This window comes from Pleurodeles waltl, chromosome 12 (assembly GCF_031143425.1).
Source record: "Pleurodeles waltl isolate 20211129_DDA chromosome 12, aPleWal1.hap1.20221129, whole genome shotgun sequence".
NCBI classification, from domain to species: Eukaryota; Metazoa; Chordata; class Amphibia; order Caudata; family Salamandridae; genus Pleurodeles; species Pleurodeles waltl.
In genome coordinates, this window is record NC_090451.1 from 194,272,500 (window position 1) to 194,298,009 (window position 25,510).

Here is a 25,510-nt window from a genome sequence, read left to right on the forward strand (position 1 = left end):
CTGCTTTGGACAGAAGTCCAAAAAGGTGAAATGTGCAAGAAAATGATTGACATTCTTTCCCTCTAACGCCACTGCCCTACCACAGTATGACATGTACTCTCAAGGAAACCGCTATCTGAGTAAATCCTTTATGTGATAGAGCTGCAGGTTCCTTACCTTACCCCCCAGGGGTCAGACTGGATCCAGAAATTTTGACTAGTTTCCACCGGTAGGTGGCGTTGTTAGGCTTTGCATAGTGTCATTTGCTCTGGAGGTCACGGGTGCAGTACCTATATAGGTACTACCTCAACACACTGACCTGGGTTCCTTGTTTTCCATGCCATCAGCGTGGGTTTGGACGAGCTCCCCTTAGTAATTTTTGACTGATTTTTTTTAATTCAACCACTGTACCTTTTCTCCACTGATATTTGGAGTGTCTCCCAAGAAATCGACTGGTTTCAAGCCTTATGGTGTCTGTTTCAGATCCCTACTTGGTAAAATCTGTGGTGCCTGCTATGGATCCAAAGGCCATCCGTGAGCGGACCATGAAGCTTTTAGAAGCTCTCCACATGACTCCGCACTGCTCCAGGTTCGGTTTGTGAGGGAGGTCCCGGGAACGCTCTTGGAGTCACTTGTGCCAGTCATCATCACGATCTAGGACTCACTCAGGTAAGTCTCACAAGAAAAAGCCCAAGAATTCGAAGTGCTCATTAACTTCTACGCGGTGGTCCACTCATCGATCTAGGCATGGGAACGACACCACAAGTCCAGGCCCCACTCCCAGGTCATTCCTGTGGAGCCCTCACCTGAAACTGGGCCCGTTCTGCTCTTCTATGAGTTTCCTGGAACCGGAGTGATACCTATCCAACCTAGAGAATTTTATGAGGGTATGAGCCTCATTCGTGGCTTGAAGGACCCCTCTGTAGTGCTTTTGGGCCCAGTTGGTTCAGGAAGGCCTCCAACTGGGATTCTGCAGGCAGGTCCATTCTCACTGGCAGTTGGGCCCTCTGAATTCATTAGTGGATCCAAATCGTCCACACCTGTGACTTCATGACCTCCTTTGGCAACCATTCCAGTGGCGCTGTTCAGATCCATTGTGATTCCTGACTCTGACAGGGAGCCAGACAGGCATTGCCTCACTCTGGATCTGGCCAGGCCAACAATACTTGAATTGGAGACAAAGCCCCATTTCCCTGAAGGGCCCACTGAGAAACACAAATGGAGGGAGTCTAATTACTCCTATCATTACTCCAACCCCTAGAGAAGTCCATGGCTGACAACACCTGGTATGAGGACCTGGCTAACGCCAGTAGTCTGACCACCTCACCAGGCACTGACCTCTCTCTCCTCTCACAGTTCTTCCTTTGCGATGGTGATCTGGAGGGTGGCTGAGGTCCTGGACATTCAGCTGCCCATGGTTGAGGTCCAGTCCAGTGGCTTGACAGAGGTGTTTCAGCTCGGGTGTCCCCCACAGAACCCTTACTCCCCTTCAATGAAGCGATCACTAGTGTCCTGCTCAGGGCCTGGGTCAAGCCCTGCACAGGCATTCCTGTGCATAGGATGATTTCCGCTACCACTGCCTCACGTCGGGGACCTCACCCAGCATCCCACTCCTGAGAGCCTGGTGGTGTCGGCCTCAGCATCAATGATAAATCCTGGCTTGTTCCCTACTAACTCACCGGATAGGGAATCCAAGAGGCTGGATACCTTTTGAAAAAGTATTTTCTCTTTCACCAACTTGCAACTGTGGTCCCTGAACACTACGTGTTTATTAGACCTTTATTCCCATACTGTATGGGCTATGGTTGCACTAGTACTGCCGATGGTCTGGGAGGAGCCCTGGGCCATACTCTCCCAAGCTATTACTGACGAGAGAGATGTGGCAAAGTTTACAATGAGATGAGGGTTGGACACAACCGACTCACTGAGCAGAGTTATTGCATACACAGTGGTGCTTCAATGTCATGCCTGCCTGAGGACAACTGTCTTTTCGGGGAATGTGCAGGTATCCCTTATGGACATGCCCTTCGATGGGGCTTGCCTTTTTAGCGACAAGGTGTATTCAGCACTCGAGCGCTTTAAATACTGTAGGGCCACCACTATGTTGTTTGGGCTCACCATGGCCCCACGACAGCTGCATTCTGCCTTCCGCTCCTTCATGTCTACTGTAGGGGCTATCAGCTGCGTCCTTTCCGCCATAGCCACCAAGCATCTCATCCTTTCATGGCTGCGGAAGTGGCTTCCACAAACATTGTGGGAACTAGGGCCACAGATGTACCCAATCCGCTCTGCCCCAGCAGCCACAACTTCAGGGTCTCTTTAGTATGCCCTTTGGACAAAAAAGGTGCTCCAGCTCTACCATTCCAACAGACACTGTCACCCTTGCCATAGTCCCCCGATCGGCTGACAGAGGACCACCTTTTGCCCCTTTACTTCTTGAAAAAGGAAAATTTAAAGATACTTACTATGGCTCTGGTACTGTCTGTCCTCAACCCTTGTGGCTGGATGGTAATTTTGGACTTGCAGGACACCTACTTCCATATTCCAGCCCTTCATGCCCAGCAGCCATTACCTGCAGTTCACAGTAGGTCATGGTAGGTTCATGGTATCAGTTCTCTGTACTTCCGTTTGGCCTTACCGGCACCCCTCGAGTGTTTACCAGGGTGATGGTGGTGGTTGCAACACATCTGCAGAGGTCAGGTGTGGCAGTGTTCACCTACCTCAACGACAAGCAGTTAAAGGCGGGCTCTCCCCAGGCAGTTGCCTCCCACCTTCAGACCACAGAGAACTACCGGGGTTCCTTATCAACTAGCCAAAGTCACACCTGGCTCCCTCTCAGAAGTCCCTTTCATCAGAGTTATTCTGGATACAGTTCAGTTTCGAGCTTATCTTCCAGAACAGCAAGTCAAGGCTAATATGGCTGTGATTCCTATGTTTCAGCCTCTATACTGGATTTTCGTGAGATTGACTGAGTCTGCTGGGTCTTATGGCTTCCTGCATCCTTCTGGTGAAACATGCTCTACAATGGGATCTGAAGTCCAGTGGGAAGATGTTAGACCTGGCAGCTCTTGGAGTGGTCACCCTGTAATTTTTGATTTTGACCTCTTGTTTTTGAACCCTATGCTGTAATTCGTTTTTTTTTTTTTTGATACTCTGGGCAGTTTACCAGGTGGTGCCCCTACAGGCAAAAATTGACACCATTCTGGCTTGGGCACCCCCCAAAACCCAGACTGAGGTGAGGGCCTTCTTAGGACTCGCTGGATATTATCAGAGATTTGTCAAGGGGTAAGGCACTATTGTTGCTCCCTTGACAGAGCTGACTTCCAAGAAGCAGGCCCATCAGGTGATCTGGACAGAGCTGTGTCAGACTGCTTTTGATACAGCACCGTGCATATGGCTCCTGACTTTCCCACAGAGTTTGTAGTGCAGACATATGCTTCAGAGCATGGTGTGGGAGTTGTGCTTTCACAGTTGTACAAAGAGGGCCTAGATCAACCAGTGGCCTTCATTGGTCGGAGGTTACTTCCCAAGGAACAGAAGTGGAGCACAATTGAAAGGGAAGCTTTTGTGTGGTCTGGGCACTTAAGAAGCTAAGGGCCAGATGTAGCAAAGGGTTTTTCCCATTCTGTGTCAATGGGAAAATGTGTTGGTACATATGGCCCTAAGACCCTACTTGTTTGGGGCTCACTTCCGGGTTCAGACAGACCACAGGCCTCTCAGATGGCTACTGCAGATGATGGGAGAGAATCCTAAACTGTTGAGGTGGTCCGTCTCTCTACAGGGAATGGACTTTACAGTGGAACACTGCCCTGGAACAGAGCACGCCAGTGCAGATGGTCTTTTCAGATTATTCTGTCTTAGTAGTGAGAACTCCCAAGGGGTTGGGTAGTTCTCCCCACTTTCAGCTGGAGGGGACACGTGTTAGACCTGGCAGCTCTTGGCGAGGTCACCTGTACATTTTGCTTCTAACCTCCTGTTTTTGGATCCTGTGCTTTAATTCATTTTTGCTGGTTTTGATATTCTGGGCATTTTACCACTGCTAACTAGTGCTAAAGTGCAAGTGCTCTCTGTCTAAAAGATATTGGTAACTGGTTTTCCATGATTGGCACATTTGATTTACTGGTGAGTCCCTAGTAAAGTGCACTATGGGTACCCAGGGCCTGTAAATCAATTGCTACTAGAGGGCCTGCAGCAATGATTGTGCCACCCACACGAGTAGACCTGTAAACCTGTCTCAGGCCTGCCACTGCAGTGTCTGTGTGTGCAGTTTTGCGATGCCAGTTTGACCTTGCATGTGTACCCACTTGCCAGGCCCAAGCCTTCCCTTTTACTATATCTAAGTAACCCCTATGGTAGGCCCTAGGTAGCCCCATGGGCAGGGTGCAGTGTATTTAAAAGGTAGGACATGTGCTGGTGTGTTTTACATGTCCTCATATTGAAACATTGCCAAATTTGTTTTTCACTATTGCAAGGCCTATCTCTCCCATACAGTAACATAGGGATTGCCTTGAAATACCGTTTAAGTGTAACTTTCCCTTGGAAACAGATAGAACTATGGAGTTTGGAATCTCTGAACTCACAATTTAAAAATACATATTTTTGTGAAGGTGGTTTTTAAATTGTTAGTTTGAAAATGCCACTTTTAGAAAGTGCATTTTCTTGCTTAACAACTCTGTGCCTGTGCCTGTCTGCTGTAATACACGTCTGGGTCAGGATGACAGTTGAGCTGTTTGTGAATTTATTCTAGACAGTCACACAAAGGGAGCTAAACTGTGCCCTGCATATCCTGATGGGGCTTCCTGGGCTAGAGTGGTGGGAGGAGCTGACACACCTGAATAGGGTTGTGCCTTTTCTCATGCAAAGTAGTCTCCAACCCTCTAGAGTGTGACTGGGGCCAAGGCAAGGTAAGGCAGGGTCTTGTGCACTAAAAAGACTTTCCTTTCAAGTTTGCCTACTTCAAAAGCAGAAATGTGTGTAAGTAGTGGACCCAAAAACCCACACTTTTATATTACTTCTGGATCAACAGGAACCTCTGCTTGATGGTTGAGGAGGACCTGTCACTGTCGCATGTACCCGTTGCTTTGCTGTGCTGTCCTGCTGCAGCTGTTTCTGCCTTAAGAGGGAAAGGACTGGACTTTGCTTTCTGAAATACTGCTTGTGAAGTTTCTCCAAGGGCTTGGACAGAGCTTGTCTTCTGTTAAGTCGTCTCAGGGACATCAAATACTTCACCTGCAAGCACCTGAGTACTCCTGTTGAGGACCATGACTTGCAAAGTGGTGTCAATCTAGTTCCTGGGACCTTGGAAGTTAATTCTGGTGAGAAAAAAAGAAGATCCAGGCACACCAACTCCAGACAACACCAGAACCGGCACCGCTGCACGACTCTGCGCCGCTGCCTGCAACCCGAAGCCGTGGTACCCGCTAGAGTGCGATAACCCAGACTGTATTGCAGGCTCACTGCTGCAGCCTTGCTGAAGTTCCACAGCTCCTTGAGGCCCGGAATGCCATGTCACCAATGTCCGTGACACCCGACTCCACTGTGGCGCCAGCAGCCCCGTGGTGTGACCCCCATGAGGTCGCCCAACGTGTCTTGACCCGCTGGATTCATTGACCCCACCGTATCGTTAGGGATCGACACCTTGCACAGATACTGCATCACCTCCCCTGCTCTGCAATAAGGAACTGACGCTGCACCGGATCCAGCGACGTTGACTCCATGCCCTGGCTTGTTTTGTTTGTTACAAAAGGTACTGTACCTGGGGATCCATGCGACTCCATGACTGGCGTCGGACTCCGTTGGGAACGACTCGGTCAACAACATCGTGATAGCCCCAGTTGGAACTATTGTATTTTTCAGTGTTTTTATAAGGATGTAATTGTTTACAATTAGTATTTCTACTTGTGTATGTTGGATTGTAGTCATTTCGGTCTTGTTTGATTTAGATGTATATTGGCTATTTTTCTAAACTGGTGTTGAGTGTCTTTGTGCTGTTTTCACTGTGTTACTGTGTGTGTTGTACAAATACCTTACACTTTACCTCTGAGATAAGCCTGACTGCTTGTACCACGCTACAAAGGGGGTGAGCGGGCGCTATTTGAGCTGTTTATCTCCCTTACCCTGACTAGAGTGAGGGTCCTTACTTAGACAGGGGTATAAATTGACTTCCAGCTTGGGGACCCATTTCTAACAGCAGAGTATCTGCTCTCTGCTGTGTTGTGGTTCATCCCAGTTTGTAATAGATGTATTATCATTATGGAGACGTTTTTCTTTTCTCCTTTTGCACTATTATGCAGTTTTTGACTTTAACAATTTAATGGTGAGTCATGCTTAGTGTTTACCAGAAACAATTTTGTATTGATATATACCATGTAAGTGTTATTTTTTTTCTCGTGTACACCATATTGCATGGGTCAGTAATTATTCATAAACATGACTTTCTGTAAAATCTTTCTGATCCAAATGTTTGTCAAAGATCAACCACCTAGCTAGTATTGTTACATTTTCTTGTAACTCCTATTGTTATATACTTTAAAATTAAACCCAATAAACAGATACAAACAAAACAAATCAGGGAAATCTCTCTGATGTGGTCCTGATGTCAGAAGGAACTGCAAAAAAGCTTCAACTGTGGCTAATGGATCGCAATTGGCCAGCGACAGTCCCCTTTCCCTTCCCTATCCAGAGCTCAAAGTAGTGACAGATGCATCACTTTGGGGTTGGTGGTGGCCATTTGGGAAAGAAAATCAGAGGTCTCTGGTCTTCTGCGGAACCTCAACTCCACATCAACTTGTTGAAGCTGAGAGTGATTCACCTGAGGTTGAAAGCCTCCTTCCTTCCGTCAAGGGAAGGCTGGTTCAATTGCTCACAGACAACACCACCACCTTGTGGTCTTGCAACAAGCCGGGCAGAATGGGGTCATGGACCTAGTGTCAAGAGGCTCTGTGTCTCTGGGCATGGCTGGAACATCAGGGCATTTTGCTAGTAGTTCAACATCTGACGGGCTCTCTGAACGCCAGAGCTGTCTTTGATGCCTTGCAGATCACAAATGATGTCTCCATTCGAAGGTGGAGCAAGGTCCTTTCAGATATTGCGGAGAAGCTTGGTTAGATCTATTTGCCACTGCTGAGAATGTGCAATGTCAGCACTCCTGCACACTAGAGTTTCCAAGGCAGCTCCGCTCAGAGACTCATTTTGTATTGAGTAGAGCTCAGGACGTTTGTACGCCTTTCTGCCTATACCTCTCCTGCCCAGAGTGCTCAAGAAGATCAGGAACGGCTGGGCCCAAGTCATCTTAGTGTCTCTAAACTGGGTAAGAGGAGTCTGGTATCCCAAGCTCCTGAGAATTAGCTTTTGTCCTCCGATTAGGCTGCCTTTTCTGAAGGCTCACCTGTTTAAGCAACAGGGCAGTTTGCGGTATCTGAACCAGCACACTCTCCATCTTCATGCATGGAGATTGAGCAGTGACAGTTGAGGGTGTTTAATTTCCCTCCTGATGTGTGTGATGCCATCCTAGCAGCCAGGTGCCCAATGAAAATTATTTAAGCCTGCCGATGTGATGAATTTGTGGCTTGGTGTGCTGCTAGATCCAGTGATCCTCTGTCTGCACCCTTATAGGTAGTCCATTTGTTAATCTTGCCTTGGGTACAGTCAAAGGGTACCTCTACCATTTCAGCCTTTCTGTGGTTAACAGGGAGGGTTGATCCAGCAAAATCACCTGGTGTGACCCATTTCCTGAAAGGTTCACAGCACGTTTCCCCCAACTCCTTTCATCATGCCCCATGTCTGAATTTAGCACACACCATTTCAATGTGCTCACCATACAAGCCTATGCACAGCTGAACTCTGAGACTGCTCACCATCAAGATAGTCTTCCTTCTGGCTATAAGATCTGCCAGGATGGTTAGCAAATTGCAGGTGCCTTCTATTCACCACACATACCTAACCTTTTTCCCCAGTAAGCTGGTCCATAGGATCTGTGCCTATTTCTTGCCAAAGGTGGTCACTCCTTTTCATGTTTGGCAGAATATCACACTGCACACTTTGTTCGCCCGACCTCATCCTACCAAAGAAGAGGAGAGACTCCAGCCCCTGGATCCATAAAGAGCGTTATCTTTCTACATTGATAGTTCAAAAGACTTCCAGCTGGATGATCAGCTCTTTGTCGGATTTGTGGGTGCAAAGAAAGGAAAGGTAGTCCACAAGAGGACCATCTCCAGATGTATTGGCCTCTATAAACAATCTGCTTTGCAGTGGCCAAGAAACAAGCTCCTGGGGGCTTTGGAGTTCATTGCACTAGAGCTAAAGCTGCAACAACCTTGCTAGCTCGAGGAGTCCCAGTTTTGGACATCTGTCATGCAGCCATGTGGGCATCACTACACACATCTGCCAAATGTTACTATTTAGGCAGCCAGGTCTGGCGAGATAGGCATTTCACCTGTTCAGTAATTCTTAGTGTAACAGTCCGCAGACTCTCCTCCGGGGAAGGATTGCTTTGGTACCTATTCTAAAGCAAGGAATCTGCAGCTAGAAAGCTCCACTAGATGAACAAGTTACTTATGTTCGGTAATGATATTAGATACTCTATCTAGCAGCAGATTTTTTACTGACCCTCCCTTCCTCCCCTTTCTGCGAACTATATTTCTCACATCTAAGAGATACTTTAGAACCTCACCTTGGCACACTGGTCATTCCACCTTAGTTTGGATCATGCTTCTGGTGCAGAAAAACAGTTATGGTCTGAGGCCTGTGCGCTGGGGTGGCATCTATATAGGCAGTGGCGCCTATATAGGCAAAGCACACATCGCTTTCGGCGCGGGCGATGCCGCAAACACCATGCAGAGCCAAACAATGCCATGCCTGGCAAGCAAGGAGACTGTTCAAAACAGTTCAGATCCAGTCTGATGGTGGGGAATATTCAAAGGTAAGAAACCTGCAGCTAGGGAGCCTCTACCAGATAAGGTGTTACAAAGGGTAAGTAACTCATTGTACAAGTCCTTAACTTGCATGTGAATTGCAAAAGTTGTTTAGCACTGGCAAAAAAAATATATTTTTGCCTATTATTCAGACTTAAATATACGACTGCTAAAGCCATATTGTCTGCTGAGGCCTGCTGATGTGCACTAGGGGGCTCGCTGCCAGTAGACACAATGTGTGGATGAAACCTATTTCCACCTGCACACGTTCCAGGCATACTTCACATACATGCACTAGTCGGCATGTTGAAAGAGAATTGCAAGACTTTCTCTTTCAATTTTCATTTTCAGCAGGCAAAAAAAGGAGTAGAATGTTTTGATAAAAATCTAGTGAAGCCTTTGAGGGGTTCTTAATGCTGCGAGGCAATTCCTGCAGTTTGACTTTAACTTCAGCGCTGCTGACAGCTGGGAATGCGCAGGTAGGAGCACGAAGACTTGTTGGTATTTTGTCCTCCGCAACCCTTGAGAGACTGCAGGGCCTATTTGACAGCAGGCTGTTATTGATATTGGCCTGTAATGTTCTTCGGACAACATGTGATAACATAAGGCGAGTGCCTGCGCTGCCCCGACTGCTCTAAAGCTTCAATCATTCTCTGAACCTCAAAGGGTAATACTGTGCTGTTTCAATAAATATTTGAGATTTTTTATGGCATATATTCACTAGTTTTGTATAATGCCATGTTACTCAGAAGGTTAGTAAAGCACTTTTAGATAGCCATTCAAATGGTAACAAAGGCGGCTCCTGCAGAAAGCCATTACAGAGCAGGGTGTGGGACTGGGGAACAGCCTCCTAGGTAGCAGCATCCTGAAGGAGGAAATCACGTGTGGGCAGGGCGAACAGGGTTTCCCTCCCGAGCTGACATTACAAGCGATGCACAGATTTTACACAGACCAGACGAACCAAAGGCTGGGGAAAAATTTAGTATTCCAGGCATAGCACCTCAAAATGCTGGGAAACGTTTGTATCACCACACGAACCCCTGTTCTGACATGTGAAACTAACTCTATCGAGGTAATGTTGCACCAGGGAAAACTCACTGTGTCCATGTTGCTGCTCTATCATTTTCCTGAAGCGTAGAACGAAGTTATGTTCTTCACCATAGTCCAGAGCTGCATGCGTAGTGGGAGGAGCAGTTTTCCCCTGCTGCGGCTCCTACTTCATTGTGAAGCTCTTGATTGGTGCCAATGACTTCTCTTCCGTTGTCTATTGAGCCATGCCCTGCAGACTACAAACTTGGCTATTACGTTCACTGGGAGCATTAGTAAGATATATGTTTGATATATTGTTGCGCACAGGTTCTGCAAAAGCTTCTAGAGTCAGAGCAAACACAATGGGAGCCAGAGCACACCTCTCTCTCTCCAAGGGTTTTGATTTTACTCTACTTCTCATAGCCCTCATCCTAGGGTAATGGCAGCCCAACGCAGGCTGAGGCCAAAAGATGCAAGGCAGTCTTCATATAGGACCTGTTGACCAGGTCAGATGCCTTTTCAACCTCTAAAGAAAACCTTTGTATAATTCTGTGTTCTCTGCACATTTTCCACCAAGTAAAAAATGTTTTTATATTGTTCCCACATTGTCACCCCATTATTAAACCCGACTGATCCCAGTCACCAAGAGAGGGGAGCAGAGGTGCCTACCGATTTGCTAATATACTCATGAAGAGTTTGGCATCTAGTTTTAATAGCTTAATGAGCTGCATAATGTAGGATATTTGCCTGATTTGAGGATAATTCAAATGACCTCTTCTGCCTTTGACTCAATAAGATAACCCTGTTCACCCAGTGAGTTAGAGGAATGCGAGGGAGCGGATAGGGCTACATTTAATGTCCGGTGGAAGTGCTGTACATCCATCGGGTCTGAGGCTTTCCTTGCTTAATCCTCCTAATGCTGGTGATCTGTGTGTCCAGGATATTTGTATTGCAAGCTTATACCTTGGGGGTAGTGGTGTTCTTTCACGCAGCCTTTCTATTTCTTTCTTAGGGTTCGTGTCTTCTTTGCATAATTCTTAATACAGTGACTGAACATACCTATGGACCATATATCTATGGATTCTTCGTCATGTACTGTTGCCTCTCTTGGCAACCTCTAACTCTTTCACACTTAACTTGGGTCCTCCGTAGAGGGGCAAAGAGCTTGCTTGGTTGGTTTCCAGATGAGTAGTAATATTGTTGGGTGACAGTGTGTGCATTCTGCGTTGTCCTTACCCACTGCCCACATCTGCTTCTTCAGTGCCATTATTTGATGATGTCAAAGTTAATTGGACAAGGCACATTGATGTGCCAATTCTAATGCTTGTAATATTTTGAGGTAGCCTATAGCCTCTGTTAATGTATTCTTATGTACTGCCTTTAGCGTGTGCAGTAAAGCAGATATTGACATTTCAGATTTATCATGGTCATTCATGAAATTGTATCTGACATTCTTTGTCCTGCTGAAAGGCTGTATCGTGGAGGAGATTTGTATTTATCCTGCACTCCCTGCACCGCACCTAAAGCACACTTAGTTTGTGGAATTAAGGAGTTAACGGCAATGTCTGATAATGCTGTGAGACCTTCAGATGTATCTTTAATGCATGGTTTTAACACTTCTTCCAACACAATTTGTCCTAACCTGGCGTAGATGAGGTGTGCTGCCAAATAGGATGTATAGTCTGTGGTCTCCGGATGTAGAGACCGCCACGTGCCCATTAGACCCATGGTATGTGACTAGGCTTTAAATGTTTAGAAATACCCCAGGTCTTTGACTTGGTTAATCTTTTGTGTTGTCCATTACAGAGAGCTGGGCTTACCCTGTCCCTGTTTCTCCCTCTGTTACCTAAACTTGAAATGCTAGATTTCAGATAGGCGTCTTGCATTTCATTAGATGGATAGACAAATCGTAAGGGAGCAATCCTAAACCACCAGGGCTACACTAACAGTTCTGCTAAATGCTCTCTCCGCTTCCTTACCCTTTCCCCCTACAATGCTGCAAGCAAAATATTGCTATCCTGCCTTCTTATTGGGGATTGATGCCAATTGAATCCATTTCAATTTCAGTCTACCCCTTTGTCCTTCTGCCAATGGGTCTCTCGAAACCGACCCGTCTTCTAGCACATCCTTTAGGTGAGTAAGAACTGTAAGCTGTATAACTGGTACATAGAGCCATTTCACGTAAAAGCTTACTGTTTTTTAGCACATGTAAGTTCTAGATGGATTTGCTGTGTGCCATCACTCCTTTCCCCGGCCCATCATTCCAGGCCCATAATCCTCCTGCCCAGTGCATCTCAGCCTTAATTGGATCGACTTTATTTCCTAGAAACTCAGTCTTAATTTGATCGACTTTATTTCCTAGAAACTTGTCTCCCAAATGTTTCGTAACATGCCTGCTTACACCGCCCCCCGTCATCCCACCTATCTGTGGTTGTGAAATCTGACAACCATGATCTATTAACCTGGCGTAAGCAGTCAGACAGTGTCAGCCACTCTTCGAATTTGGAGTTCATACTTTTAACACTTTCACGTCTGGGTTCTCTCCGTCTGCTTCAGTCATTGCCAAGTTGCGAAATGTTTTCATTTGCTGCACTGCTTCTGATCTGGATTGTTGAGTGTCTGAAGCAAACAGGCTTTTCCTGCATTTTGAGACCCTGACCCCTCACTATTCTGCCGTATATTTATCTTTGTCCTCCATCTTTTGGTCCCAATCTTTCCTCATTGGGGTCCTCTGCCAGATTGAGCTCTTGCTGTGCCTTCTTCATTGGGGTGATTGTGTGTCTCTTCCCTTCCCACATAAAGGTGGGGTGAAAGGGATGTCGCCACGTGCATGGGATGCTGTGTAATCATGGAAAGTCTCTTGCTGTTGGATTTGTGGTCTTTGTTTAAGAGATCACACTGCTAGGACCTGCTGGTCTTCTTGACCTATAAACAGTTTTTCTCTCTTTAGGTACACACACCACTATTTTATTTTTTCTTCGAAAAAGTGGACCTGAGTTATAATGTGTGGAGGATGGGGTCTTTCTGTCAGTCCACCATTATTACTCGGTGTTTGGAGAAGTTTAATGGGCATGTCTTCTGGCTTGCCCCTAATGGCATGAAGTATTTCACGGATGAACGACTGCATAACCAGGCCTTTTATGCTTCATGGTAGACCTCTTACACAATTACTAATATGATGCACCCTGTTTTTAAATTCTTGTTCGAGTACGATCCTGTCATATTTCTTCTCTTGAGACAGTATGTTGCTGATTCTGTTTGCTTACCCAGGGCCCTTTCAGGGTCATCTGCTCTGTGGTTCAAGGTGTTAATGTCCTGTTTTACTTCTTCAAGGCTTGTCTTTAGAACAGTTCTAATAGCTTCTCCCTTATTTCTTCGTAGAAAACGCTGTTGGAACTTATGTGAGATGGTTGACTTCATGTGTGGGATAGGCCTCCGGTTCTTGAGATAATCTAGCAGAGTTCAGTGATTTGTCTCCTTTGTTTCCCTTAACTCATCTAGTCAAGACAATTTTCTTCCCAGAGATCTCTTCTACCCCTTTATGTTGCCATAGTACTAGCTCCACTGGGGTTGATTGATTGGTCTCTTGCACGCGCTGCATTTGTAGGTTAGCCTGTATCCCTCAGCTGACTACCTTCTCCCAGCTGTCATTTGCTAAATAATTCTTCTCTTTTTCTGTGTCTCCTTCCATCTTTCCACACCATCACTGCACGCCTTCCCACAGCATCTTAATCACAGTAGTTATGGCCTCTGTGAATTTTTGGAGGATCATATTTTACCTACTAGTCTGTCTTTTATCGCTTCTGCTTTCTCCTTGGGTAACCCCTGTCTGCATTCGATCACTTGGGAAATTGTATGCTTCATCTTTCCGACTAGAGGTGGATCGATGATGATGTCCACTTGTCCTATTAGCCTCCACTTTCGCTGCCGGTTTGTTCTGTGTTGCAAATACTTCTATGTTTGCTGTGTTTAACGTTTATTGAACCACTCACTGTGTCTTCTGTTTCTTTCTTTCCCAACTTCTGCTTTTACAAGCCCCTTGTGCTATGTTCCACTTTGCTGTCTGGTTTCTTCGTTCTTTTACAGACATTTAGTTGCCTTTTGTAGCTGAAACCCCCTTCAGTTTTCCCTATGTCCTCTCTTTCTCCCTAAGTTGCTTTGCAAAGCTCTATGGACTTTGGGGCAATACTCTGCAGGCCCCATGTTGGTTGTTCCGCTGAATGCACTGAAAAATCTGCATAGTTTTGTGTCCTCAAAGTTTCTGGCTCCCTTCTTGGCCATCTGGGCTACAGTGTGACTGCATTGTTTGAGCCCCAGCCACAGACGCGCCTTCTCTCAGGACCTCCACCTCAGCCCCATTACACATTCTGCACCATCCCTGTCAGGCTGCCCTCTTCGTGGAAAGCAAAACTTCTGGAGCCCAGGTGGTGCACGTCATGACACTTGTCAACTACAATGCCTTTAACAATTGAGTAGGTGTGTGTTTTGTTATTACAGTAACACTTGTAAGCAGTTCATAATCATGTTCTGCTCTTCTGCATCTTATGGGTAACTAATAATAACATAATTGAGCACTTGGGCAGAGTGTGACTGGAGTTAACTTCTATTACACATTAATAATGTAATAGGAGTTCAATGTATCTGGCCTGTCCGGAAGAGGTAAATTCAAATTTGATGTCTCTGCTGCTAAGCTTCCAGGCGTTTGCTTTTTTTTATCTAGAAGCTAATTTATGTGTACAGATTTGTTGTCTAAAATATAAGAAGTGTTAATCATATATTTACCCTGGGATTTTGTTTCATAGCGTCGTCCCTCAGACCACTGTCATATTGAACAACGAGCAGCAGAAAACCGTGGTAGCTAAGATGGTCACCCAAGAAGAGCCTTTAGTCAGAGCTACGGATGCCATCGATAGTATTCTTGGCGGGTAAGTAACCATTGTGTTTAATACACTGCTCAGTCTTGTACTGTCAGTGAGCGAGAAGGAGGAAGGAAAGAGGACCCTTAGACTGACTTCATCATAAGAAGTGAGACATTATAGCATTTGGAGTAGCCTTGGAAAATGTGGTATTTATCCAGATGACTAATTTGACAGAGTTCAGGAATAATTCAGATGTATTATTGTCCACTAAGAGGCGTGTTGTTTAATGTTATAATGCTTTCTAATAAAGAGTTTTAACCGAATGTTCCACCCCCCCCTGTGAATATTCCCCAGATGCTAGACTGGCTTGGAAACTTTTGCTAACAATTCCCTCATATGTCGGTAAGTGATGTCATATGGCTCCCCATCAGATCCACCCACCCTATATATTATGTCGAGCCCTCCATACATGCATCTCCTCTGCACGCAGATGCCAGTTCCTTTCTTTCTGCCACTTTGCCCCAGATTCGGAGCCTCGTGAATCCTGACCTTCTGACAGAAATTTTTGCCTCAGCTTTTTATCTAGAGTGTGCAGACGTATCTTCCCCTAAAACTACAGATTTAAGCTGTGATGGGACTATCAGGACAGATGTCCATGTCTGACACCCATGACGTCTCTCGGTTCCAAACGCACCTGTACATCATGTGAATTCTGCGCAAACATATATTAGAAGGCCGTCTGCGAAGCAAAAGTTGCCTTTACAGATCTCCGTAAGAAGTCGAAGTCAAGGGCACGGACATGCTCTTGCTCCCTAAGCCACTGATGTGAATGGTTGTCATCGAAGCTACAGGGCTTTAGTAGGTCAAATAAAATGTCCAAGAAACACAACAAGTCCAAACATGGGTCTCTGTGGTCCTTCCACTCACACCACTCAGATAAGTGCAACACCCCAGGCACCACTGTCGTTGAATAGTTCCCCCACGTCAGAACCAATTACAGTCCTTATCCTATTGTGCTATGACTTCCCCGGGCCATGAGTGCTGCACAACAGATCCAAGAGCTGAGACAGGCCTTAGACACCATCTTTGGTGCCTCACCGGGTCACTCCAACGTGCCTTTGGGCTCCAAGGAGCAGAGGTGGTCTCCAGTTGGCTACTGCCAGTGAATCAATACCTGACGCCCACTGTGCCACTGGGTCTCGTTCTAAGGCCAGCCCCTTTCCCCACCATGGCACTCTTCAAGTCTTACACCTGATGCCAGAATCAAAGATAATAGTTTTACTGGGCTCCGAACCACCAAAAAGGCCATAGAAGTACACTCATTTGGACCCAGAAACGTATGCTTCTGTCCTTGATGATAATGCAGATGACAATACCCATGAAACTCTTATTGTGATAAGAACCTGTTTGATGACCTATAGGAGATCAGTGGCCTGGACACCTCCTCAGACGTTGGTCTGACCTCCCCTAACCCAACCATGGCAACTGATGAGAATGCCTCATTTGCAACGGTGACTAGGAGGACGGCAGAGGTATTATTCCTCACCCTTTCTACTACAGAGGTGAAAACTGATGTCCTCACAGAAGTCCTGAACCCTGGACAAACCAACCAAGAACTTTTTTTGCCTTTCAATTAGGCCCTCACTAGTGGGCACCAGGGCAAAGTCGGGATCTTACCTTCCTATAAATAGACAAGTGGCAAGGTGACTTAGACCTGCTCTAGTGAATCCCGATTTCTTGCTTCAGAACCCCGCCATAGAGAGCTTAGTGGTAGAAGCATCCACTAGTGGCCTGAACCCCAGTGCTTTTCCCCACAAATGCTCATTACAGAAAGTCTAAGCATGGCTAGCGTGGTGCTATGACCGCATACCTGTATTTGATACTCTGTTTTTTTGGTCAGACATTCAACAGTCCCTCTTGGACAGGCCCTTTGATGGCCCTAGGCTCTTTGGAGTGAAGGTGGACGCTGTCTTAGAAAGATGTAGCGAGAGCAAAGCCACTGCCCACTCTCTGGGTCTAGCTCCACTTATTCAGCAAACCCACCACAAGCGATGTCACCGGAGCAGCAGGCTTCACAATTCTTTCATTTCAAGATAGAGGCCTGGGATCAGGCCGACAGCATCCAGGACCCCTGGGGTGAGCTTCTACCCAAACACCACCCCCCTCCTCCTGCAGCTGCCGTGAAACCTCTTTGGACCTCAATCTGCAACTCACGATCGTGTGATGGGAGAATGGTCACCTTCTGCCTCCCTGAGTGGCACAGCATCAGATTGCACACTTTTGCTTTCCATAGCCACAGTGTTAAAAAAATAACTTATTTACTGATATATCTGACTGACTACATGTTCTTGTTTACTTTGTACTTCACTGCCCTGTCAGATTTCTTTCCAGGTCCTGGGGTAGCTAGAGGCTGCTAGATGGGTAGCCTTGCAGGCAACTGTTCTTTACCTTTAAACCAAGGTTCCCTTATATGTACTTGAGTATCCAGCTGTAGTTTGGTGGAGCAGTCAGTAAGGTAGCACGACCTTGGAACCGAGATACTTTATGACACAGTAATCACACACAATAAAGGTCCATGTCCAGTTCAAACAATATACTGTGAAAGGAACAAATCTTTATAAACAGTAGGTAAATTAGTGACAGTCAAAATACTGATGCATACAAGAGACCCGAAGGCCCTAGCATCTTCTGGGGCTGATGTACGACTGCAAGCAGTATATAGCACTTAAACTCAAAGACTCCATAAACACTTTACACAATTGCAAACGTTATCCTGTGAGCAGGGATCCAAGAAATTTTGCAAACCATCGGGGATCTTTGGAAATTGCAGTCTTAAGTCTTGCTCAAACAGGTCAATCGTCAATCAAAGAAGTCCAGAGTGGTCCATTGCAGCAATGTATTTACGTTCTCCTGATTTTTCTAACTGCTCACAACCTGAATATGGGTATCAAAGCTATCAGCTCAGTAAGTTTGAAACCCTATGTGTTTCCTTAACCCCATCGCTGCCAGGCCTTTTCCCCCTGAGGTGGCAGGCCTCTTTTTTGGCAATTTGGGGCAGTTCGCGCTTAGGCCCTCATAACTTCTTGTCAACATAAGCTACCCACGCCAAATTTGCATCCTTTTTTCCCAACATCCTAGGGATTCTATAGATACCCAGAGTTTGTGGGTTTCCCTGAAGGAGACCTAGAAAATATCCAAAATACAGTGAAATTTTCGTTTTTTTGTGTGCAAAAACAGGAAAAAAGGGCTGCAGATGAAAGCATGTGGTTTTTCCCCTGAAAATGGCATCGACAAAGGGTTTGCTGTGCTACAATCGCCATCTTCCCAGCTTTCAGGAACAGGCAGACTTGAATCAGGAAACCACATTTTTCAACACATTCTTGGCTTTTTACTGGGACATACCCCATTTTTACTATTTTTTGTGTGTTTTTAACCTCCTTCCAATTAGTGACAGAAATGGGTGTGAAACCAATGGTGGATCCCGGACAGCTAAACATTTCTGAAAAGTAGACAAAATTCTGAATTCAGCAAGGGGTCATTTGTGTACATCCTACAAGGTTTTCCTATAGAAAAAACCAGCTGAAATAAAAACAAAATATTGAAATTGAGGTGAAAAAACCAGCTATTTCTCTCCACGTTTTTCTCTAACTTTTTCATGCCATGTCAGATTTTCAGAAGGAATATACTGTTACGTCTGCTGAACTCTTCTGGTTGCGGGCTATATAGGGCTTGTAGGTTCATCAAGAACCCTAGGTACCCAGAGACAATAAATGAGCTGCACCTTCTAATGGGTTTTCATTGTATACTGGGTATACAGCTATTTATTTGTTAAAATATAAAGAGTCAATAATAGGTATCAAGGAAACCTTTGTATTTCCAAAATGGGCACAAGATAAGGTGTTGAGAAGCAGTGGTTATTTGCACATCTCTGAATTCCGGGGTCCCCATACTAGCATGGGAATTACAGGGCATTTCTTATCAGAAGTCTTTTTTACACACTGTCTTACATTTAGAAGGAATAAATGTAGAGAAAGACAAGGGGCAATAACACTTGCTCTTCTATTCTGTGTTTCCCCCAAGTTTCCCGATAAAAATGATACCTTACTTGTGTGGGTACAACTAATGCCCGAGTCAAGAAACGCAACATGGGCACATCACATTTTTTCATTGGAATCTGACGTGTTTTTTTGGAAAGTGCCAAGCTGTGGATTTTGGCGTCAAGCTCAGCCTGCACTTAGGGAAACCTACCAAAACTGTGCATGTTTAAAAACTAGGCACCTAGGGGGATCCAGGATGGGTTGACTTGTGGGGCTCTCACCAGGTTCTGTTACCCCGAATCCTTTGCAAACCTCAAAATTTGGCCCCAAAAAAACTATTTTTCCTCACAGTTCAGTGATAGAAAGTTCAGGAATCTGAGAGGAGCCGCAAACTTCCTTACACGCAGCATTCCTCCAAGTCTCCCGATAAAAATGGTACCTCACTTGTGTGGGTCAGCCCAGTGCCCGCACAGGAAATGCCCCGAGACACAACGTAGACACATCACATTTTCCCAAAGAAAACTGACCTGTTTTTGCCAAGTGCCTAGCTGTGGATTGTGACCTATAGCTCAGCCGGTACCTAGGGAAACCTACCAAACGTGTGCGTTTTTAAAAACTAGACACCTAGGGAAATCCAGGATGGGGTGACTTGTGGGGCTCTCACCAGGTTCTATTACCCAGAATCCTTGCAAACCTCAAAATTGTGCAAAAAAACACTTTTTCCTCATATTTCAGTGCTGCAAAGTTTTGGAATCTGAGGTGAGCCACAAACTTCCTTCTACCTAGTGTTCCCCCAGGTGTCCCGATGAAAATGGTACTTCACTTGTGTGGGTAGGCGTAGTGCCGGCGACAGGAAATGCCCCAAAACACAATGTGGACACATCACATTTTCCCAAGGAAAACTGACCTGTTTTTGCTCAGTGCCTAGCTGTTGATTTTGGCTTCTAGCTCATCCGGCACCCAGGGAAACCTAGCAAACCTGGACATTTCTGAAAACTAGACACCAAGGGGAATTCAGAATGGGGTGACTTGTGGGGCTCTCACCAGTTTCTGTTACCCAGAATCCTTTGCAAACCTCAAAATTTGTCCAGAAAAACACTTTCCCCTCACATTTTGGTGATGGAAAGCTCGGGAAGTTAAGAGGAGCCACAAATTTCCTTCTACCCCGTGCTCCCCCAAGTCTCCCGATAGAAATGGTACCTCTTTTGTATGGGTAAGCCTAGTGCCCGCGATAGGAAATGCCCCAAAACACAACATGGACACATCACATTTTCCCAAACAAAACCAACCTGTTTTTTGCAAAGTGCCTAGGTGTGGATTTTGGCCTCTAGCTCAGCCAGCACCTAGGAAAACCTAGCAAACCTGGACATTTCTGAAAACTAGACACATAAGGAAATTCAGAATGGGGTGACTTGTGGGGCTCTTATCAGGTTCTGTTAGCCAGAATCCTTTGCAAACCTCAAAATTTGGCAAAAAAAACCACTTTCCACACATTTCGGTAATGGAAAGTTCTGGAATCTGATGGGAGACACAAACTTCCTTCAACCCCGCGTACGCCTTGGTCTCCCAATAAAAATGGTACCTCACTTGTGTGGGTAGGCCTAGTGCCCGCTACAGGAAATACCCCAAAACACAACATGGACACAACAAAATGATCTAGTACAAAACTACCTGTTTTTGCAGGGGCACCTGCGTTTTTGGTCCCAGGTGCGACGGTCATCTAAGGAAACCTACCAAACCCAGACATTTTTTAAAACTAGACACCCTTAGGAGTCCAGGGAGGTGTGGCTTGCGTGGATCCACCAACATTTTCTTACCCAGACTCCTCTGCAAACCTCAAATATAGCTAATAAAATCACATTTTCCACACTTTTCTTTGTAGGATCACTGTGCTGGTACAAAGTTCCTACCACCCAATGCTCCCCTCGGTCTGCCAATAAAAATTATACCTCACTTGTGTGGGTGGCCCAGGTGCCTGAAACAGGAAAAGGTAAAAAATGTGTAGCAATTGACGGGATAGCACAGCGAGTTGATAAGCACAATTTATCTTTATAAATTTTTAGGCTGACTCTGCTTTGGGGACCCACACAAGTGAGGTATAGCTTTCCTTGGGAGACTGTGAAACGACAAAGAAAAGTGAGGAAAATATGCTTTTTTAAGTACATTTTGAGGTCTGCAGGGAGTATGGGTAAGAAAATGTTGGGGGATCCACACAAACCACACCTCCATGGACTCCTCTGGGTGCCTAGTTTACAAAAGTGTCTGGTAGTTGGTGGCATGCTTCATCATCGGGGTCCCACCTGAGACACCTAGCATGTCACGGGTGTGCTTCGAAGTCTGATTACAGCGGAGCAGGGTTTTTTTATTTTTACCACACATACTGGTAGGATTTGACACAAGGGTGAGTGATGGTTCAATAGATCAAATTTTATTAACAAGAGATTTCACAGAAATTAAATGCACTGTTAATAACTGAAAGACCAAAAAACTGAGCCAATGACTCACAGCTCGTGAGCTGTAAAGCCGCATCAAGGCATCAACTGCTTTACAGTGCATTCACACACCTTTCATACATGACATGCACAAGACCATTCACGCCGCCAGTCGCAGGCCCAGGACATTACAACACTGGCATCAACAGACAGCGCCATTCAAGGCCCCATCACTTTCATACGCCCACATGCCTGACACAGCAATCCCACCAGCTGATGGGAGTGTGTGGACTGGCGTTTGGCTACCAGGGTGTTGCAGTGGGCAACAGCAAGTCACTATTTACACCGCCAGTCAAGCGCAACTCCATGCACACCGCCTTCTCTCTCTTTGTTTTTTCAACAACAAAGACGCCACTAACTAATTATAAATAAGTACAAAACTAAAAACACAAAAGCTCTAACAAAATACATGACAGTAATGCCAACTGTGAAACTGAACATATGAGAATATAAAACAGGCAGTTTACACTCACAGTATTTCCCAAAAGTTCTTTTTGGTGTGGTAACTCCTGAAACAGCAGGCCATACACAGCTGAGGCGTTGGAGGACAATCGCGGCAGTACATTTGAGTCTCCCTCCGGATACCTCTTCGGGCATAGACTCTACATTTCTTAGCGGGAAAGTCTTTTTTGGGAGTGGGAGGAATCTGATCAGGAAAGTGTCGATCTTTAAATCTAGCCACATCCTCCACCACTGCTACTCTAGGAACTGTTACATGTTCCACGACAACAAGGCTGTCTATCACGGACTCCTGAAATTTAACAAATTTCATCCTTGACTCCGGGGAACAATCCTTAAACACAATAAAAGCATTAAACGTTGCTTAATTAAACAAATGGATCTCCAACTTTTTATAGCAAACGTAAGACTTATGAACAGCAATGTAAGGTTCCAACCTCTGATCTTCTTTAGTAACATCACCCATGTGCTTATTGTAGTCTAAAATGCACACAGGTTTGCGCACTTCAGCAACTTGACTCCAAACAGCCACAGTGAAGTACTCTCGTCATGGATAGTAGTTGGCATGTAGGCATCCCTCCTGTCTGCAAATTTCAGAGCTAGCAGCTCATCATTCCGCATAGCACTGCGATATCCCTTCTCAAGTTTTTTTTACAGACAAGCTCCCTTGGATACCCTTTCCGGTTAGAGCAGATTGTGCCAAAAGCAAGAGTGTCCACTCTGAACAATTCCTTGAACAACTGCACTCCAGTGTAGAAATTATCTATGTTCAAATGGTGACCTTTGTTAAACAGTCGTCTACCAAGTTCCCACACAATTTTCTCGCTAACTCCAAAAGTGGGTGGACAACCAGGGGGGTCAATACTGGAATCCCTACCAGTGTAGACCTGGAAATTATAAACATTTCCTGTACTACTTTCAGACAGCATATACAGTTTAATTCCATACCACGCCCTCTTGCTAGGAGTGTACTGCCTAAAAACCAAACAACCCTTGAACAGGACCAAAGACTCGTCCACACATATATTCCTTACCTGGAACATAGACCTCTGAAAACCGATCTACAAGGTGATCAAGGATACGCCTAATCTTAAAAAGTCAGTCATAATCAGGGTGATCTCACGGCAAGGCTAAGGCATTGTCAACAAAATGCAGCATCCAAAGAAGAAGCAAATACCGATTACGAGTCATGGTTGCAGGAAATATAGCTGTTGCCATCAAGGGACTAGTACACCAATAAGAAGCCAATGATGGCTTCCTTATCAACCCCATCAAATAAGTCAAACCCAAGAACTTGTGCATCTCTTACAGATTTGTGGGAATCCACTGGATAGCTCTAGATTGTGGCCTCGGTCTGTCAGCGTTGTCCCTCAAATACAGCTTCACATACAAATTAGTCTGCTCAACAATCTCTTCTAGAAATACATCGCCCATAAACAACTCAAAGAAATTGACAGGCCAAAACGTTTTTCGTATTCACTCAATACCCTGGGAGACCAGTAAAGGAAGGCAACTCATGTTTGGGGCAACCCAGAGTTCAGGTCTTCCAGTGGGAAACCTTTCAGCCCCAGGCTGCTGCACTATTGGCACATCAGTGTAAGACAAAACGAATATCATTGTGCACAAATCAAAGGTCAATTTCACACACAATCCTTCATTTAGTACACCACTTAAAAAAATGTCATAGCATAGCAACAATACTCCTTTGAGGTCAATTGTTTTTTCTTACCTAAAACATACAACTTCGCAAACTGAAGGTCAACCACTGCCAAAACCGCAAAGTGTCCCTGCGGAGGAAGCAAAAGCTTTGAACTAGAACAAAAATTGAGAAATAAACTGTTATAATCACAAATGCCAGTTGACAAACAGCCTGCCACCAAACATCTAGAAAGTTTCCCTGGTGTCTTATGGTCTCTGCTCCCTCTGGGGCAGATGGGCTTAAAAAAACTAGGCTGATCTGTCCCCAAGGGGGGCAGAAATGGCAATCAGTACTGTGCCCCCTTTGGGGGGTGGCGATCCTTTACCAGGGGCTGCCCCCCCCCCCACACAAATCACAACACACACAAGATCCCTAGTACTAAGTGATTTCTGCCCCCGTGGGGGCAGATGGGCCTTAAAAAAAAAACAGGCCGATCTGTCCCCTGGGGGGGGGGGGGGGGGGGGGGGCTAGAACTGCCCAAAAGTGCTTTGCCTCCTTTGGGGGGCGACCCTGCCCAAGGGGCTACCCCACACAAAAAACATGTAGAAAATCAATCCCTGGTGTTCCAGTGTCTTCTGCCCCCAATGGGGGAAGAAACAGCAACAAACAATATGTCCCCATAGGGGAGCAACCCTTTCCTAAGGGGCCGCTCCCCCGTAGTGAAATTGGCTCAAAAACAAAATCCCTGGTGTCTAGTGGGCATTCCTGGAATGCTGAAAGAGACATTGAGGGAAAGGAAAGGCTTTTCCTTTCACTAGAAGCCTCTTTCACCAACAACCCCCACCCCCTTCTGCTGAAAAAACTCACCTTCTTTCTCCTTCCTCATGCTGGAAGCAAATGGCTTTCAGACCAATGGCGGCCTCTAATGATGTAAGTGCACGATCATGCACTGACTTCATTAGATGGGTGGGGGTGGAAGGGGAGGCAATTCCCCTTCAATCTCTGCCCAAGGGAGGGGGGTGGGAGGCCCTCAGGGGAGCGCTAGCGCTTCCCCTGAGGGCTGGGTGCAGGACGTAACGGTTACGTCCTGGGCACCCAAGCGGTACTGCCCAGGATGTAACCAGGGCTTGAAAAATCATGAAAATGTTACTAGACCTGCAGGTCGAGTAACTCAAATAATCTACTCGACCTTACTCTAATGTACTTGACCTGTAAACGGGTCTCAAATTGTGTGATCCTAGGCAAATAGTTTACAGAGTCGCCGCTTTCATTAATTCTCACATGTGATTGCACCTTCACGTATGTGAGCTCGGCATTTCTGCAGTACAAAAAATCCTCTTTTGTTTGATTAGGTAGACTAAGGTTTACTGCATGCATCACAAAAATCTAGCCCACATACCCATGTGGTCTAGCCCACATAACCTATGACTTCTTTTAGTTTACCAACAACATTGCCATCATGGCAGGAGTGTTTCTTGGTTTGTTTAAACACTCAATTTTAATAAATATATTACTAAACCATGATGTGGTAACATATTGTCATCTACACACAGTAACTTTACAAGAAATGTACAAAAACCTCTCCACCAACTTGCAGCTTTACTGATAAAACTATATAGTGTATTAACAATCTATGAAAATTAGGTTTCAGAAAACATATCCTTTGCACATCAACAGGTAAAGTATTCTGATTTGTTTTCATCCTATTAAAATATTTTTTCATCACACAGAAATATAAAAAAAGGGCTTTCATAACTACAGAAATATATTTTGAAATGTTTGCACAGTTGACTTAAGTCATTTAAATGTTGTGTGTTAGGAAAAACCTGACACCCTATATCCTTTTATTTTACATTCTAAGCAGCAGGTCAAACAGTTCACCTTACAAAGTCCTGGAACTCTGCAGTCAGAAGGAAAATTAATTTTAAGAAAAACTGACTTTTGACCTCTGTCTGTGAACACAGAGGAAATGTGACATAAGGACAAGATTTAAAGGCATCTTTTATTGCCCCTCCACTTTTCAACTGAACAGAACACCTGTGAGTGGTTGAGTGGATTTTTCAGCCCTGACCCACTGCCCAAAACGGGATTGACCCACTGCCCA

At 45.4% G+C, this 25,510-nt stretch overlaps 1 protein-coding gene across 4 annotated transcripts in view; it reads left to right on the forward strand.

Annotated features, from left to right (window-relative positions):
- Positions 1-25,510, forward strand: part of BANP (BTG3 associated nuclear protein) — a 927,800-nt gene that overhangs the window by 256,468 nt on the left and 645,822 nt on the right. For all 4 annotated transcript variants that reach the window (XM_069217391.1, XM_069217392.1, XM_069217390.1 and 1 more), the window contains one exon: positions 14,723-14,845. In XM_069217391.1, the coding sequence (XP_069073492.1) occupies positions 14,723-14,845 (123 nt within the window). The remainder of the gene's footprint in view (positions 1-14,722; positions 14,846-25,510) is intronic.